We start from the raw sequence: 19,701 nt of genomic DNA, 5'->3' as shown, positions 1-19,701 counted from the left end.
AGCGTAGAGCAGGGTAGCACCAGATGGAAAGAATAAGCCAAATACAAATTCCGAGTGATAAATCCGGGTCAGGGCAGGCAGCGAAGGAGCAATAACGAGAAACAAGCCGAAGTCGAATACCAGGAGGTCAAACACAAAAAGGCAGGATAAATGGGGAATCGCACAGAGCAGAACACAAGGCACTAGAAGCTCAATAACTAAGCCCAGACTGAAGGGTGAGCTGGGTTTTTATATTCTACAGGCCAGGTTCCTCCCACTGACTCACAGGTGTTACACCTACACCCGAGAGCATAAGTATTCCCCACCATGGGGGTTAATTAGGGGTTAACTTAGTCTGCCCTGCACTACCGTGCGGCGGCCAGCAGAGGGCGCCTGAGATTGGGATTGTGCGGGAGCGCGCCTTGCTGTAATTGCCGTGCGCGGCCGCAACAGCGTGGGGGCGCGCCTTGCAGCAACTGCCGCTGGCGGCCGTGATGGACGGATGATCTGCCGCGTGGTTGCCGGCACGGGAGGCACCGGAGGACGAGGACGTAGTCCGCCCCGCAACGGAGCACGGCGTCCAGCCAAAGACCCCGGTAAGGGGCATGATGAGGGGTTGGGGGCCTGACAGTAGGCTAGATGGGGAAGGGGCCAGTGAGATTAGCAGATGAAGACAAAGACGAACATGAACAAGGCAAAACAGGGTTGGAATGGGACATTTAAATTCAAATGGACCCATACCCATTACCTTGAAAAAAGTATATTATGTTTCACAACAAACTTTTGTGACAATTTCTATGGCAAAATAAAAAGCCAGAATTCCGATGATTAAGCTCCAACAACCAGTCCATAATGGTGGTTTAAACCTTCTGAATTTGCTTGACTACAACTTGGCAGCTAACTACCGCTTTGCTACGGACAGGATCTATACTATACTATAATAGATTTATGAACTCCAATTTGGAACAGCAAATGTCCCCTGACATCTCTCTAGCCTCCTGCACCTCACTAGGCCCTCTTGGCCCATCGTTCTTATCTCCAATCCTTTGTTGTACCATACTTCTAAGGTGTGGGAGCATGTCAGGAGCCGTATGGGGGTCGGAGTTTAATTACTCCAGATTTCTCCCTCTGGTCTGTAATCCATCCACAGTTATAGCATGGCAGGGAGGATATTTTATTTAGACATTTGTCCCGGGGGGGGGGTCATTTGATCAATGACTTTATAGATCCAAACGAAGGCTATAACAGCTAACTTTGGTACAATTGCAGTCTAAATACTCCTTTAGAGATTATATTAAGATGTTTCTAAAAATATTGCACCCCTAAGCTCCACTTGCTGACCAATTATCCTGCCCGAAATGCCACTTACCTGATGCCGTTCTCCTTCATGGCCTTTAGACCTGTAACTCTATTATGCCTTTCTGGGATGCAAAGCAATCGTATACTGTACATGAACATCTAGCAGTCTCAAATAGAATAGTCAGTTTTTTCATTGGCCTTTAGATAAGGCCTTGATTATGTGTATTGTTGTACAATAATCTTTGGAGCACAGCAGTTGTTATTGAAAATTACTAACTATGTGTTTCTGGAACACTGTGGCAGGGGTTCTGACACAGAGACCTCAGCACCATGGTACAGACAGTAATGTTTATGCTGGAATAGTGATATTTAAAAAATCTATAAAAATATGTATAGTTAGTTTGAGCATAATTGATTTTGCAATATTTTGTCAGCTAAATGCATAAATTGCCATTTAATACCTTGCAGGGACCTTGTATAGATAATAGTCTAAAGAAGTTAATGGGTTTATTCCATAATATTAGTCACCATGTTTTTGCCATCTATCATATAAGCAGATTAAGAACATATGCTTATGTTTCACTTATACTTTACAATATGCAAAATATTGATTAGTAATAATTTTGAATAACAGCTATTGTACCCCAAGTTGTGATAGAACTGTACACTTATCTTGAGCTTGTCAATAGTGTTTCATTATGAGTAATAAGTGGGAAGCATTTAGTATTTATAGAAACTCATTATTTAATATATCATGTCATGAAAAAAAAGAAAATATATTGGATCCTATGTGAATCCAATAGCATCCGTGTGAATATTTTAGTTTGCATAATTAGTTTGTAATTTTTACATCATATTGTTTTATCCTTTGTGCAGGACCAAGTACCAGTTGTTGCAGTTTTGGGCTCTGGAGGTAGTCTACGTGCCATGATCGGACTCCTCGGAGTCCTTGCAGAAATGGCTGATCTATGTTTTCTAGATACAGTTACATACCTCTGTGGTACTTCTGGATCTACCTGGTATGTGACATTTAGAAATCCCTTCTATCTAATAGTGAAAAAGTTTTATTTGTGAATTGCTGCAGAAATTCTAGCTTTGAAATCAATATTTCCATTTATAAATCATAAAAAATTTAAATGTTCAAATATAAGTGCTGCATGTCCTGGTGTACCGGGCCTGGCAAGAAAGGGGGGACCCAGCCTCCCTGCTCTCTCACCTAAAAGAGCAACGAGGTTGGGCCCTTCTACGTGGAGGCAGGGGTACGCTGAAGCACCATGAGTGCATTGGCCCCAGGCATCCAGTAATTGGGGCGCCCAGCAGAATCATGTAATGTGTATTATCTGATACTGGGATAGTATAGATGAAGTGGTGCTTATGGGAGGATTGTAAGGCAAGGGGAAGGGTGATAAATGGGAGGAGCAATAGGTGGGACAATGGGATAGACATGGGACAGGCTGATGGGAGGGGCATGGGGGCCCAGGCTTTAAGTCTGTACAAGATTGGCAGTCCTCCTTAAGGTTTTTCCCCTACAACAGATGCTTTGTCCAGAGATTGACTCATCTACCGCGGCACACAGGGCTCAAGGAGCACCGAGAATTGTAGTCAGAGAAGGTTTTGTAGCTTAGAAATCCTGAGAACAAGATTCAAGTTGTGGTCAGTAAGCTGGAGTTGAAACACAAGTCCAATATCAGACAAACTAAAGGGATAATCCACCCCAGGGAAGTAGCAAAGTGTAGACTTGTGTAGCAAAATCGATTCCATCAAAATTTTAGTCTTTTCAGCACTTGCTCTCAGGCCACAAATTTGCTTTCCCAGTTGTTCGGCTCAGATGAAATTCGGGGGCCTTTTTTAAAAAAGATTAATGATATTCAGGGGCGTTCACAAAGGGGCAGGTGTCCGACAGCTTCTGAACTCACCTTTCACTTACAGCAGCACCATCCAAAGGTTAAGGAAGAGTTCCACATTCGGCTTTGCTCTGCAGGACCACTACTACCAAAAACAGCAGTGCTGCACCAAAGGACAAACACATCCAGCAGCATGCTATGGGACTATATTTCTCCAAAATTGATTGATTCATTGATCCCTCAGAGTAAGGAAAGTGATATGGCAGCAGTTGTAGCAGGACACTGTGAGTGGGTAGACACTGGTACATATCCAGCCCTACCATACAGGACATTGAATTTCCACCAAAATTAAAAAAAAAAAATATATCAAATGTATTGAAGGTAATGGAGCGGCAGCAGAGGCACATAACTGGCACCGACAGACAGACTATCTCCCTCCCCTCCTTCATATAAGAAACAAGAACTCTTCCACCTGAGTAAGGAAGGGCATTAAGGCACAGGGCAGGGCACAGGAAGGGCCAGGCACTGGCAGACAGACACATTCAGCCACAAGACTGCCCATATTACAAAAAATAAAAATTAATTCATCAGAGTAAGGAAGTAATGATAGGCACCTGCAGCCCCTTGGAGCATAAATGAAGTTCCCCAATATTACACAAATTAAAATAATCCATCGCCCGCAGTAAGCACAAGGAGATTGGAGCTGAATGTCCCTAATATTATATATTATGCATATTATAATGCCTGGTTCTGTCACCAATATTTACTTATCAATGAAAAATAATGCAAGATATGATAGAAAGATCATTTTAAATAATTATAGATTTGGCTGGTAGCGTGAAACGGCATTTGTCTTAAACTACACAGGAACTATAAGACAGTCGCACTGTGCACAAGGTCATTAGCATGTCTAGTTTTGTCACCAATATTTATAAATGAAGATGAAGAGTAATATATGATAACACAAAATATTTTGTGTTTTGCCCTAAAAAATGGCAAAATATGTCTGATGCAGTCTTTGTAAATGGTATATAAATTAAATGCATAGACTACAGTAGTACATTGCAACATCTCCAATCCACCACACACCAGTAAAATTTCTGCACTTAAATAAACCATTATTAGTTTTATTAATTAACTTGTAGTATTGTAAATGAGCAATGAGCATCTAAGCCTCTGCTAAGCTAACTGTCACTGTCTCAAACTCTCATCAGTATGTAACTACTGTTACTGACAAGTTAAAATTGCATCAGCACACTTATATATCTAATGCTTGTCCCTTCCCTTAGTAAAGGCTGATTGGCCAGAGTGAAAAAAGTAAGGAAAAGCTCCCACTGGTTGTTGGACCCATCAATTACAGATACAACCATTTATGGGACCACCTCTTCGTTTTATTTGCCTCCCTATCAGTTATTGATATGTACCCTCCTACACACAGTCCCTTCCCACTAAACCTCATCAATGAAAGCCACAACCGCTTGTAATTGAGCCAAAGCAACATGTAATGGCGGCTACACATGGCAACAAATGGATGAATCATAACAAAAAATGTCATCACATTTGCAATTGACCTTGTTAACAGAGATTCATACGAATGCACGAAACAGGCAATGTTCGTATGAATCGAAGTCTAGTCTTTAAATGGACTGTTCCTCTTTGAATTTTGTGCCTTATAAAGGCAGTATTAGATAATGTAGTCTGAGTCAACCAATGGCATTGTGCTCCTGGATGATGTCAGCACAAATAGTCTGCCGTTGGGTTAACGGGTAGTTCCTTGTCATGTGATCTAGGACAGCTGAAAGGCGTCATACTTCAGCCACCATAGACTACCGCTGGCTGATTGCAACAGGTATGTCATAAGAAACCACAAAGGCACTATACTCCAAGGAAACCTGTTTAGCTGGGAGAAATAAAGATTTTGCTTCCGTGAACAAAATACCTGTCCAGGGGAAACCAGGAATATAAGTGCATGTCAGTAGAATGTATATATATCAGCTGGATCCCTGCCAATATCAAACAGTAGAAAAAGAGCAACCTATACATACACCTTGTTTCAAACGGTGTCATTTAAAAAATTGTACCCTAAACAAATACTGTATATTATATGACCTGTCTTCTCATTCTTATTAAAGGAGTACATTAAGGACAACCCAATCACTCTCCAAATTAAGCCCCACCCAAAATCCTTGGGGATTGGGAATTCAGTTATTGCCATAACTGAATAATGTATTGTCATATACTATAGATGTCCAAGGGGACTAAGATCTCCAGAGGATCAATAATAAATGTATTACTACTAAGACATATTTTAGATGACACATTTTATTTAGACGTTATCAGAGAAGTGGATGATGCAGGTGAATTAATCCATTTTGAATTAAATCTCCAACATCTCAATAACCTTTGTCATACAATGAAGGAATAAATTTAAAAAAATAGCAATTCCAATGATTACATACCAGGGATGTTTATAGAATAGTTATTTCAAAAATTATCCACGGCTCTAATGTCAAATGATATTTCGACACAGCTGCATTAACATGTGAGACATGTAAGTGACAAGGAGCAAACACATACTTGACTAGGATTATTACTAGGATACTATTTATACCATCTTTCTTTGGAGATATCACTCAGAGACTTCCTATATATATATCTGACGTGCTGTTCCAGACCATATGACACATATTATTATAGATATATATACATCAGACATGTGCAAATTCATTTTCGGCAACAAATTTAGTTCCCTGCTCGTTCGTTTTGGATGAACTTGTGGCATATTTGATTCAGAAACAAAATTCGGTGCCTAGTGTCCGCATTCACTCTCATTCACTCTCTCACACTATCACTCACTCTCTCATTCTCACTCTCTCACACTGTTTAATGTTTCCCTACCTTATCTGCCAACCACTTCTGCTTCCACATCTTCCCCCGCACCTTCTTTTTCATCATCATCATCATCTATCTTCTATCCTTAATTTGCTATCTTCTTTCTTATTCACATCTCCAAGGACATAACTTGGCAGCAACTTCCACCAAAAGGCCCTGTGGTGACATCCTACCCGATCCTCCAACCGGGTGAGAGGATGAACAATATGGCAGCACTTGCGATGGCGTCATCAGTGACTCAGGAGATATTGCTGAACACAAATTTGTCTTTTGCAAGTCACATATACCAGGAGTGGTAAATTCATACCTGTGTGGGATAAAACACACAAAAAATACTACTGCAAACTTTGACAAAGCTTGGTGATAAAAATGTGTGCATGGAAAGAGTTGAAATAATGTCAGGCCAGGGTGTGGAGCGTAGCACAGGAAAACAGTACAGAGTCCACAAATGTCCCAGCACAAGGAAAAATCCAAAAGAGAAGTTGGGGTTGCGGTCCAGGAGTCAAGGCAGGCAGCAAACAATCAGTATCAAGGTCACAATCCAGGGGTCAAGGCAGGCAGCAATTATTGTGTTACAACGTGTCTTAGTGTGAGTATGGACATAGTTGCAGCACAACAATTCTTCTGTTTACATACACTGGCTTCACGAGAACGGACACATAACAGCAGGATGCCAGCAGGTCTTTGGAGCGTCTTTTAAGTGTTTTGGGTTTTGTGGTGCAAATGACCTGACGATGCATTGATAAGTGGGGAAAAGGTAGTGCTTTACTTTAATTACATTTTGGTTTTACATTCATGCTCTGGACCCATTGTGTATGCTAATGTGGGGTATGCCTGTATATGTTTCAGGTGCATGGCATCACTCTATAACTCTGCCAACTGGTCAACCTGCATGGAAAAGATGGAACATACAATATGCCAAAGAATCAGCAACAGCAAGTGTGACTGGAAAGACTCGTTGGAGAAGCTAAATCGAAGAGTGAACAAGGACACTGAATCCCTGACCTCCTTTTGGGCCTATGTTGTGATTCGTACAATGACTAAAGATGTTAGTAGAGTAACAATATCAAACAAAGGCTTTCTATGTTACTTGGAAATGCACCAATCGAATTAGAATACTGCAATTCATCCTTGAAAATATCCTCTTATTTTCTTCTACTGGGGATTCTGCTGAACAATATCTGCATAGTTTAATCACCTGAAAAAAAGTATACATGTAATATATAACAGTGATACTAAATATATAATATAATTATAAAAAAAAAACCTGATTACTTTTAATAGTGTAGAATATTTGTATCTATATATGTAATTTTTTTTAAATTAAATGTTATGTGAATAATAGCAGATTGAGTTTATCTGAATGTCCTTTGCATTTAGAATACTGAGAATAAGCTGTCTGATCACCGTGCAGCCTGTGAAACTGGAGAAAACCCGTATCCTATTTACTCTGCAGTGCAAAAGCAAAACGTGGATAAAAAAATACAACATGATCCAGGTGAGAGCAGAATGAAAATAAGTGCTAAGGTATGACTGTATTGCACCTGTTTGATTTATTATCACTAGTGGGGTTTGTTTGTTTTTCAGGGACGTGGTTTGAGTTCACCCCGCACAAGGCTGGTTTTCCAGCATACAACTCTTTTGTGGACACACAATACCTGGGCTGTAAGTTCACAGAGGGGAAGCTATGCAAAATCACACCTGAGAGGGACCTCTGTTTTATGCAAGGTATGTAAAAATAACAAATCCTGCTGAAGACCTCTTTGCAGTCTGCAGCTGGGATCATAATAATGGCTTATCTTTATTCAACAGCAATATAATGTATCTACTACACTATCCCTTTGTCAGGTCCATTGAGCAGTCTGTGTTCCACCTATCACATCCGCCTTATGATCCTCCCTTAAGCACATCTTATGAAAACAAGGGGGGGTATATGTACAGTGTAAGAGTGAGTTTGCATGTAAGTATGTATGCATGTTAGTTATGGGGAGAGTGCTAAAGAAATAATGCACCCAGGTGCCACTAATGCTAGGCTGCACACATATGCTAATGCCTTGCACAATCACACACACACTCTATATGCGCACATACACCCGGATGCTAATGCCACAATTTGGTGCTTTGTGTTTATATTTTTATTATTAATTAATTTATATGGCACCAACAGGTATAGGATGTCACATAACAATTCAGACTTCTAGAAATATATATATAGGTGTTTACATTATAAACATGATTTTGAGGATTGTATACATATTATTGTGACTTTTAAGGCTGTTGAGCACAGTGATACACTTAAACCTATTGTTGGTTGAATTAATGGTCGAATTCTCCTCAGAAAGAGTTTCCTTTAATTAGATCATGCGCATAATCGAGACAAGGCACACAACACACAAAAGTCGAAGCGTTGTCTAATTACACATTAAGATTACTTGGTTTATATAGCATCTTATCTACTTCTAATAGCATGCTTCTTTCTGATTGGTTACTTTTCAAGCAGGTTACACCTCTTTAAGCTGCATAATTAAGAATGGCCTAGACTTGACCCTTTGCACATATATATATATATATATAGAAGAACATAGAGTAGACATGTCGGCGTGAACTCGTTCATATATCATAGACTAGACATTCCCTGCTTTCTTTTGTCTTTGACAGCAATAATATTTACGATAACATAAACATTTTTCTAACATTTCCCTCCTGTTTATCAAAATATTATTCAATATCAGACTCTTCATCTTCAGTATCCGTCATTAGCACTGATAATTCATCTTTCATGTCAATAACGTCATTAATATGTAGAGTCTCAGATACTTTTAATAATTGATCACAATCTTCTTTGTTGATCTGGGAGTACATAGTCTGATTTACAGCTTTATCAATTGTCTTATTCAAAAATCCTCTGCAACATGGAATAAAACAGCATCCTCCGAATATCAATACTGCGGATACTATAGTGATAGTAATTATTCCGGACATTATCATTCCCGACCATCGCCCGAACCATCCTTCTAACCAAGAGGTGAACACATTATGTATTCCTGCATTCTCGGCAAATTCATTTGATAAGGATGTTAGTCCTTCAAGGGCTTTGGTCTCCGCACAACCACCAAATATCTGCTCTCATCTGGGTTGGCTGTCTCAGTCCTGTGGAAAAAGTCTCGACACACAGTGAATTAAACAAATCTTTATAATCAAAATAGCTGCTATTACCCTGAAGTTTCATACAGGTGTAATTTCCCCCATATATTTGCACTGTTAGAGGTAATTCAGGTCTCTTAACCTTGGGAAACAAGTCCAATATATGACAAGTTCCGTTTCCAGGTGGGGTATAAGTCTTATCTAACAGCTTTATTATCAGAAACCTACGCGCCTATGGTATATAGTCTTTCATCCGTCTTCATAAGTTCTTTTAAAGTAAATAGTAATTTATTACAATTATCATAGGTGGTACATTCAGATTGTAATCTTTTTACAGATAATCTCGTTTTGATTTTACTCGCTCTTGCCCCGGGTATCATATCCCCAATCTCGACTAGCTGTTGTCCACATAGCATAATCCCAACCAAGACATGATGTTATACTTCGTTTTCCAGGGGGCTTTTCGGGCATCCAGCATACATATACATCGGCCTTAGCGTATTTTCTTGCTTGCCCAATATTTTCACAATGAATCAGTTTACACAGATCAATTTCAATGGAACTATCTCCTGCTAATGAAAAAGTCAGATTTTGTGCTTTGGTATCTTCCCATTTGATCCCACTTAGCATTAGCATTAGAATAAGGAATTATTGTAAAAGCATCAGTCACTACCCAATAAACTATAAGCAGGCACCACCCCTTCATCCTACCTGGCCGTCAACTCAGGGTTCGGGGAATGGATTTCTTCACTGGCTTGAGACGAGTCCAACCTATCGTCTGGACCCCCCTTTGTACCCAGACTTAATGAGTGACTACCAGCAAGTGGTGTTACCTTCTTACAGTGCGACTGATGTATCCAACAACTCCTCTCAGCTATCTTACATGCCGTGGGGGTAGTTAGTAGTACTTGGTACGGTCCTTCCCACCTCGGTGATGACCAATTCTTTCATTTGATTATCCTTATTAGTACCCAATCTCCAACACTCAATTTCTCAGGAATTGGCTCTTGTGCTTCTGGAAGAGAATTAACAGTTTGTATTGATCTGGTATTCAACATTTTTGCCATATATTCTGCTAGGGTTAATTCTTTTTCATTACTTGCCTCTTTTACCTTTATCTGCGGCAAACTATAGGGTCTCCCGTACATTACTTCAAATGGGGTGAGACCTTGCTTGTTGGGTGTAATACGCATCCTCAATTTTACCATAGGTAGGCAAGAAACCCAATTCTTCCCGGTTTCTGCCATGGTCTTTTTTAATTTATTATTTATTGTTCCATTGTTTCTTTCTACCAACCCTGCTGACTGAGGATGATAGGCACAATGATTCTTTAATTGTATACCAAATACTTGTGCAAATCTGGAGATTAGTTGATTGACAAAATGACTGTATATTCTTTCTGGTGTTCCAAATCTAGGAATGATTTCTTTTATCATGAAGACAATTAGCACACAAAATTATTTTTTTTTTTAGAGTAATTTTGGAACACCTTATCTATCTATTACCATCCCTCCTGTTGAGACATGGCTCAGCCCATGACTCAATAAGGCTGCATAGCGAACCAATGATTTTGGCGATATTGGTTTGTTGTTAATGTGAAACATTTTCTTACATAGAGTCGCTTTTTTAGACCACCAATATCGTTTTTCAGATATAGGGGCAGCCTGCTGCATATCATACAGAACCTGGTGATTAATTTGTATCTCGTTAGTGATTATGGCAAACATCTCTTGAGCAATTCTTTTTGCTTCAATATCTGCACAGTTATTGCCTAATGCTATAGGATCCTTGCTGTTGGTATGGGCTGCACACTTTATTACAGCTACTTCCTTTGGTAGATTTATAACCGTTAATAGTTCTTCAATCAGGGCTTTATGATTTATTGGTTTCCCTGTGGAGGTAATCATACCTCTATTTTTCCATTGTTGTGGAAACACATGTATAGTAGAAAATACATATTGACTGTCGGTATAGATATTTACCCGTTTGTCTACTGCCCATTTGCAGGCCTCTATGAGAGCCGTTAACTCAGCCGCCTGGGCTAATAAATGATTAGATAATTTACCTCTCTTACTTCAGTATTGCATTGAATATCTCCTTTATCTCTTTTCCACGAGTGATTAATCTCACATCGCAACACCATATCTCCCACAGACTTCTACTGATCAGTTTGCTGTTTACACGGAGACAAATGTAGTGTTTACACAGAGACAAAAAGTGTGGTTATTCGGGGTGTTAATATACCAGATAATGCCCCCTGTCCTTTGTCCAGTAAAAGTATTCTGTCTGTATTACAGTACTTTGTTCATCTTTTAGATTCATAATACTCGTCTCCTCCTGCTGTTTTCTTAACATACATTGTACAATGAAAATCATTTGAATGCTGAACTTGTAAATGATCACAGATCTCGAATGTTTTATGTACAAGTTCTAAAGCCTGTATTATATTTCCCTTATTTTCAGTAAAATCTATGTTTAAAGCATAGTAGTAATGATCATGCCGTCCTTGATAGTTATTTCTTCTTCCCCCCACTGTAACATCAAACTTGTCTCCCACGGGTGCAATGTGCACTCCCAACTCTCTAATCAGATCTCTTCCTAGAAGATTTACGGGACATACCTCAGATAATATTACACTGGCGGTAATTATTTTTCCAGACTCTGGATGTTGTATTTGGAGGGGAACAGATAAGCTTTCGGTATGTGTCCTCCCATTTACTCCCTTTATGTGAATTTTACCAGTCCCTTTCTGTATGCCCGTGCAGGTGGGATGATTCAATAGGGTTCGCGAAGCCCCTGAATCAACAAAAAATGTTACACGTTTGTTATTTACAATTAAATCAATTTCAGGCAAGTTTGACAATAACAACACATCATGAACATTACTGAGATCCAATGTCTCTTTTTCCTGTATTAGTCATTGTTCTGGGGAATTCTGCTTTCTCTTGTCTGGCTCGGGACACTCTTTTGCCCAATGACCTTCCTTTCCACAATTATAACATCCTTGTGACCATCTATCACCTCTACCTCTTCTACCTCGGTACGACCTCGAAATCTCTCTCTCACTCTTTTGTTATTCCCTGTCAACATTCCTTCATACAACATTCCTTCATACTCCTCTCCTGCTAACATTCTCTCACTTTCTTTTTCTCCCATTCTTTGTGCCACTTTTCAGAATGCTTAGCATATTCCAACACATCATTCAACGTCGCAGTACAGAGGTTCACCATATGTTAACTGACATTCGCATTTATCTCTTTACGTGTCCCAGACACAAACACATTTTTAGTTGCTGCTTATATCTATTTATCTCCCTCCAATTTGTTCTACAAGCCCACCTGTTTGTGCAAGCAGTTATAAAGACATTTAATCGATTATTTAAATCAGCACTGTCCCCTGGGAGTGGGTGTCTTGGATTTAGATTATCGGACCCATTCCAGTTCAGTTCTACTAAACTCTAATCTGATTTCAAAATTCGTCGACACACTCTCTCTATTTCTTCACCATTACCATTTAATTGATAACTGTTACAGAGCCCTCGGATATCAGTCTCAAACTGTTGGGGATCCTCTTTTGGCTTTTTAACATGCTCAGTAGCTTTTTTAAGATCCTCCTCTGTTCATGTTCTATGTACCCACATGGTTAACGGATATATCTGACCTTGATTACTCCATAAGGAGGTGCGTTACTTATAATGTTACTTTAAGCATATTAATTTGAACAAAAAATAAAACAAGAATATATATCATAAAAACTAGACTTGCGCATTCGTCTTCGGGCGAACATGAAAACGAGCACGAAGAGGCCGTTTTTTTGTTCGTTCCGAAGACACGCCGAAGAGAATACAGTGCCGGCAAAACGTAGGAGAAGACGAAGACTCACAACCACGAAGAATCGAAGATTCTTCGTGATCGTCTTCGTTTTTGCCGCGCAGCCGCCAAAATTTCAAACAGGAGTGAGCTGATCTCGTCTGTCCAATCAGCTCACTCTTGTGACGTCACGCTAAGGGTCTCGTCCAATGCCTGTGCTGCTGTTTTTTGAATTCTGAAGGCGCCTTTATAAGACCAGAGCTTGCCTGAGAGATCCATTCATTTTTCGCTGTGACTGCTTTGGCAACACTGCTGTGCTGCATCCGAGCGTTACAGAGAGAGATTGTTCTGTTCTGTGTGAGACTGGTAAGCCTTAGCCTGCCATTTCTCACAGTGTACTTCATCCTCACTTCAGTGCTACTTAATATAATTAATAATAATAATTTGATTAATTTAATTTTTTTTATTTAATTTGTCATCAACTGTAGTGTAAGTGCTGTTGAGTTGACAGTGCACCCAGTGCCTCAGTGGCACTGGGGTGCCCTTGCCCTGGGCTGGCACTAGTGCCTATTGCCTGTCCTGCTTAAATAAATTAAATAGAATTTATAAATAATAATTTAATAGAATCTATAATTTAATAGTTCATTATTATATATATATATATTTGTCAGTCATATATATATATATATTCTATAGTATACTAGTGTAGAGTGTACTGTAGACATTCATCTACTAGTGTCTAATTTAAAATCAGTAATATTAATTAATATAATTAATAATTGAATTCATTATAAAATTATATATATATTTGTCAGTTATAGTTAGTAATAGTATACTAGTGTAGAGTGTACTGTAGACATTCAAGACATCTACTAGTGTCTAATCTAAAATCAGTAATATCAATAATTCTATAATTCTTTCTTGTCTTAATAGTTAATTAAATTAGCTATAAATAAAAGTAATAATATTAAATAATTACTACTAGCGTATAGTTCAGCTAATCTTATTAGTACTGGTGCTGCAGCTCTATAGTTTGTGCTTTGTTTTAGCAACAGCAAGAGACCAAGTCAATTTTTCTTAATGAATCTTTCATTTTATTTCATTTGTTTTGCTCACCTCAGTCCATCAGTGAAGTGAACTTGTTGGGCTAGTGAGTGCAGCCGCATAAGTGCTGTGTTTTTTTTTGATCAGCAAGCAGTGACGTTAACTGTTTTGCAAAGATTTTCTCATTTATTTTACATTTTATTTCAATTTTATTAAAAGTACCCTTAGTGTTTTGCTCACCTCAGTCCATCAGTGAAGTGAACTTGTTGGGCTAGTGAGTGCAGCCAGCAGTGAAGCTAACTGTTTTGCTGTGACATTTTATTTTATTTCTAATTCTTTTCAAGAAAAATTGACTGTGACGAGCTGTACTAAGCAAAGCTTCAAGCTACTAGCTGTAGTACTAAAATAATTCTAATCTTCTTTAATCTTAATCTATAATATATTATAAATAATATATAACAATATAAATTCTAATTCATAATCTATAATATAAGTAATTCTAAATTCTAATTCATAATCTATATTCTTCTATCTATAATACATAATATATAAGTAAATTATTTCTAATCTATTAATATTATATAACTTAATATTAATTAATAAATCATATACTGAATCTGATTTAACCTCACTTTAGCTTAGTGGGTTTGAGAGCGTCTGCCTAGAGGTAGACTTATAGTAAGGAAATATAGCTTTAGGCTAGCATAGTAGTAGGCTAAGCTCTTAGGCCCGTGTAAATTCAAATTAAAAATAAAATACTGCTAGTTATTAAATAGTTAATCTTGAGTTAATAATTTAAATAACTTTAGCACTTTGGCAGATTGCACACAACAGCACAGTGCAGTAGTGCATAGTTTTACTTTTTAAGCAGTAGCACTGAAGAGAACTTCCTCTAATTTTTTGTCTTTAATTCGTTTTTCCTTTTTTTTTATTTTTTTTTATTTTTTTTATAGTTTTTTAAACACTACACTACACTACACACACAACACAAAATTTGAAATGGATCCTCCTTTTGGGACTAAGGAGGGACAAGCTCCATCTACCACCGCCACCACCAGCACCACCACCAGCACCACCACCAGTTCTAAGATGCAGCCTTTGCGTCAGTCTAGTCGGCCAAGTAGGCCAAGCTCTCGCTTATCATTTGGGGAAGCATTGCTTGAAGGATCATCAAGTAAAGGAAAGGCACCAAAAGCAGGCAGTAGTAGTGCGGCTAGGCCCACAAGCTCTATGGTTTTTTACGGAAAGCCTAAAGCACCAGAAGCACGTTCAAAGTTAAAGGGTAGCACAAGTAGTACCAGCCCAGTGACTAAAAAGAAGTGCCTTTTGCCCCAAGCAGCATCTTCCCCATCCACCAGCAGCATGCAAGGTACCAAGCAGAGCCAAATTAGCAGCAAGACTCAGAGGGGTCCCAAACCAAAGCGATCTCATTCCTTTGTAGGGAAAACCACCACCACCACCACCCCCACCTCTACCGCCTCTACCACCACTAGTGCTGCGCCTACTGTTCCCACTGGTACCGCCACGCCATGTCCTCCTAGTACCTCTAGCAAGCCACCAAGTCCTTACAAAAGGTTAGACAGTTAGAGAGAGGGCTACACATAGTGGAACTCCACCTAGCGAGGTAGCAGAGGAGCCTGAGACTGAGAGGCCAAGTGCAGAGTCTATTCTTCCTGCTCGCACTACTACTAGTCACGAGTCTCACGACGATATCAGTCTTAGCTCCAGCCTAGCAGGAATTCCATTCGATCTGGCTAATGAAGAGCTAGACTATGAGCCAGAGGAAGTAGAGGAGATGAGTGGTCAGGAATCAGATTCCTCAGGGAGCAGTGTCCAAATGACTAGTGCACAATTTTCCCCTGAGCCTCCACCTTCTCCGCTACGATCATCACCACCACCACCACCAGCAGCAGCAGCAGCAAAACCTAGCAAATCTAAAGCAATTAGCAGTCCCACTATGGCCAGTACTGTTACCACCAGTCCCACCACCACTAGTTCTGCCTCTGTTCATCCACCCCGAGCAGTAGGAGCAGCACCCAAGGCACACTCCAAGGCTATGCGCGCCCCAATTTGGGAGCACTTTGAAAATGTTGAAGAAGGGCGCTATGGAAAGTGCAAACATTGTGGGAAGCTAATAAGCAGAGGGAAAGTGTCTGGCCATTTTACCAGTGCTAGCATGAAGCATCACCTCAGCACTCAACACAACGCTGTGCTATTGGGGAAAGATGCAGAGGGAAAACTTAGTGCAGGCAGCATAGCTGGTGGCCGTGGAAAAACCCCAACAGCTTCTTCTTCTGAGCCAATAGCAGCAGCAGCAGCAGCAGCAGCAACTAGTGCTGGCAGCCAGAGACCAAGGCAGGTTGGAGCACTGCATGTCCAGCCCACCCTGGAACAATTTGTGGCATTCCAATCCAAAAGGTCAATGCCCAAACAGCAGGCCAATAAAGTAACGCGACTGATTGGTCAGTTCATTGCTGTTGGAGGGGCATCCTTCTCTATGATCGAAGGGGAGCCTTTCAAACAATTGATGGCGGCTGTGGCTCCACAATATACAGTTCCGTCACGTTCCACTTTCAGCAGGAACATTGTCCCCTCATTGTATCGGTCCTGTGTTGCAGCAGTGAAAGAGGAGCTTTCCAAGGCTGCTGGTCAGTCTGTTCATTTCACTACAGATTTGTGGAGTGCACCTAGCGGCCAGCATGCCTTTCTTTCTTTGACAGCACACTGGTGGCAGCCCGGTGTGTCTAAGGAAGCTGCTGCAGCAGGCTACCGATCTTTCCTTCTCCATGCAGAAGTGATGGATGAAAAGCACACTTCCCAAAACATTCTGCATGCGATGAGGAAAATGTTTAGCCTTTGGGTGGGAGCAGAGGCGGGCACCAATGTTGAAGTTGGTTTTGTGGTAACTGACGGAGGTGCCAATATGGTGAAAGCGCTGCGAGATGGTCATATTGTTGGTGTGCGCTGTGCAGCCCACATCATCCATCTTGTAGTGAAGGCAGCAATGTCAGAAGGAACTAATGTGGCAGCAGTAGTTCTGTCCCGCTGCAGAAAGATCGCTGGGCACTTTCACCATAGTGTTAAGGCTAGCCAACTTTTGAGGGAAGAGCAAGAGAGGTCAGGTCTTCCCGTACACTGCCTACGTCAGGATGTCAGTACACGGTGGAACTCCACGTTAGACATGCTCGAGAGGATTTTGGAGCAGCAGAGGGCAATCCATAATCTTGCCTCAGAGCACAATATTGGGATTACCTCTCCATTGAATAGGGAGGATTGGACAGTGATCGCCCAGCTAGTGGCAGTCCTTAAACCATTCAGGGATGCCACAGAAAATTTAAGCTCAAACACTGCCAGTCTGGCCCAGGTAATCCCAGTGTTCTCCCATCTAGGCAGCAAGATGGATGTGTTCCTTGGAAACCGTGAGGCTGTTCAAGGTGGCACTCTACATCCTGACATAGCAGCCATAGTCAGGAAGCTGAAGGATCTGCTAAAAGTACACCTTCGCAAACGAATGGAAGAGAGTCCCGAAATGATGCTAGCGTGCCTTTGCGATCCAAGAATTAAGGGAAAGCTAGCTTTGAAATTTAATGTTCTCAGTAGCTACCGGGAGCAATTGGTCAACAAGGTGCGTGACTGGCAGCGTAAAATGGGAATGCTGTCCGAGGAGGGAGAGGTGCAGGAGGAGGAAGAGATGATGTGGTCTGCTACTCCTAGCAGCAGCATCAGCAGCAGTGCCACAAGCAGCACAACACAGCTGAGTGGAGCAGCTGCGTTTTGGGAAGAGGCACTTGGGAGTATAGTTGGACCATCTGACAGAGCTAGCAGCAGAAAGGAGAGTAGTGCTGCTGAAATGGTCAAACTTTACCTCTGTGAAGTTCCTTCTGCGCCTAATGTTGATCCTCTTAGCTACTGGGATGAAAAGAAGAGTGTGTGGCCTGCACTCTCATGGGTTGCGCAGCAGCTACTATCATGTCCGCCAACCACTGTTCAAAGTGAGCGCGTGTTTTCTATGACTGGAAACATACTGAGTCCACAGCGCTCACGCATGGCACCTCATCTGATGGAGCAGATTGCCTTCCTTAAATTCAATCTGCCCAAGTTGGGTTACCCAGCTCTTAGCTTGGAAAGTTAATTTTTTTTATCTGTAATGTTTAAGGTAGTTTCTCCCCCTGGTTGCACGTGTTTGCGGTGTGGCAACGTCTGCTACCTCCGCCGGTGTAGCCAATTTACGCTAGGGCCTAGTGTCTGAGTTCTGGAAGTCCGCTCCCAAACGCCATGGACTGACAGACTTTCATGCTTTGCCCTGGGGTGAAACAGGTGAGCGGGTCGTCAATTGCCCACTCATTCACCTTTTTCCTTTTCCAACGGTGCTGCTGGTGGTGGTGCCAGCATCTTTTGCCAGTTCGCTTCCTGGCTGAAATCATGCCTCAAATGTCCCTAATGGAGAGGGTAGTTTCTCCCCCTGGTTGCACTTGCTGCGGTGTGGCAATGCCTGCTACCTCCGCCGGTGTAGCCAATTTACGCTAGGGCCTAGTGTCTGAGTTCTGGAAGTCTGCTCCCAAACGCCAAGGACTGACAGTCTTTGGATGCTTTGCCCTGGGGTGAAACAGGTGAGCGGGTCGTCAATTGCCCACTCATTCGCCTTTTCCAATGCTGCTGCTGCTGCTGCTGGTGGTGCCAGCGTCTCTTCGATGCCAGTTCGCTTCCTGGCTAGTGTCATGCCTTAAATGTCCCTAATGGAGAGGGTAGTTTCTCCCCCCCTGGTTGCACTTGCTGCGGTGTGGCAACGCCTGCTACCTCCGCCAATGTAGCCAGCTTACGCTAGGGCCTAGTGTCTGAGCTCTGGAAGTCTGCTGCCAAACGTCTAGGACTGACAGTGTTTGGATGCTTTGCTCTGGGGTGGAACAGGTGAGCGGGTCGCCAATTGCCCACTCATTCGCCTTACCCAATTCTGCTGCTGCTGCTGGTGGTGGTGCCAGCGTCTCTTCTCTGCCAGTTCGCTTCCTGGCTAGTGTCATGCCTTAAATGTCCCTAATGGTAAGGGCAGTTTCTCCCCCCTGGCTGCGTCTGTTTGCGGTGTGGCAACGCCTGCTACCTCCGCCGGAGTGGCCAGCTTACGCTAGGGCCTAGTGTCTGAGCTCTGGAAGTCTGCTGCCAAACGTCTAGGACTGACAGTGTTTGGGTGCTTTGCCCTGGGGTGAAACAGGTGAGTGGGTCGCCAATTGCCCACTCATTCGCCTTTCCCAATTCTGCTGCTGCTGCTGCTGGTGGTGGTGCCAGCGTCTCTTCGATGCCAGTTCGCTTCCTGGCTAGTGTCATGCCTCAAATGTCCCTAATGGTAAGGGCAGTTTCTCCCCCCTGGCTGCCTCTGTCTGCGGTGTGGCAACGCCTGCTACCTCCGCCGGAGTGGCCAGCTTACGCTAGGGCCTTGTGTCTGAGCTCTGGAAGTCCGCTGCCAAACGTCTAGGACTGACAGTGTTTGGGTGCTTTGCCCTGGGGTGAAACAGGTGAGTGGGTCGCCAATTGCCCACTCATTCGCCTTTCCCATTTTTCAATGCTGCTGCTGGTGGTGGTGGTGCCAGCATCTCTTCTCTGCCAGTTCGCTTCCTGGCTAGAGTCATGCCCAAAATGTCCCTAGTGGTAAGGGCAGTTTCTCCCCTCTGGCTGCGTCTGTTTGCGGTGTGGCAACG

The 19,701-nt window shown here is 41.8% G+C and overlaps 1 protein-coding gene across 1 annotated transcript in view; it reads left to right on the top strand.

The window, feature by feature from the left end:
• Window positions 1–481: 481 nt before the first annotated feature.
• The window catches only part of LOC149277993 (cytosolic phospholipase A2 gamma-like), a 46,318-nt gene continuing 27,098 nt past the window's right edge, over window positions 482–19,701 (top strand). The window contains exons 1-6 of the mRNA XM_089502485.1: window positions 482–575; window positions 6,137–6,203; window positions 6,864–7,062; window positions 7,395–7,512; window positions 7,602–7,742; window positions 12,076–12,198. Of these exons, the coding sequence (XP_089358611.1) occupies window positions 482–575; window positions 6,137–6,203; window positions 6,864–7,062; window positions 7,395–7,512; window positions 7,602–7,742; window positions 12,076–12,198 (742 nt within the window). The remainder of the gene's footprint in view (window positions 576–6,136; window positions 6,204–6,863; window positions 7,063–7,394; window positions 7,513–7,601; window positions 7,743–12,075; window positions 12,199–19,701) is intronic.

Source organism: Sceloporus occidentalis, unplaced genomic scaffold (genome assembly GCF_023333645.1).
Source record: "Sceloporus occidentalis isolate IW3139 unplaced genomic scaffold, rSceOcc1.0.p SCAF_204, whole genome shotgun sequence".
Classification (NCBI taxonomy): domain Eukaryota; kingdom Metazoa; phylum Chordata; class Lepidosauria; order Squamata; family Phrynosomatidae; genus Sceloporus; species Sceloporus occidentalis.
This window is presented reverse-complemented; position numbering and strand designations above follow the sequence as displayed.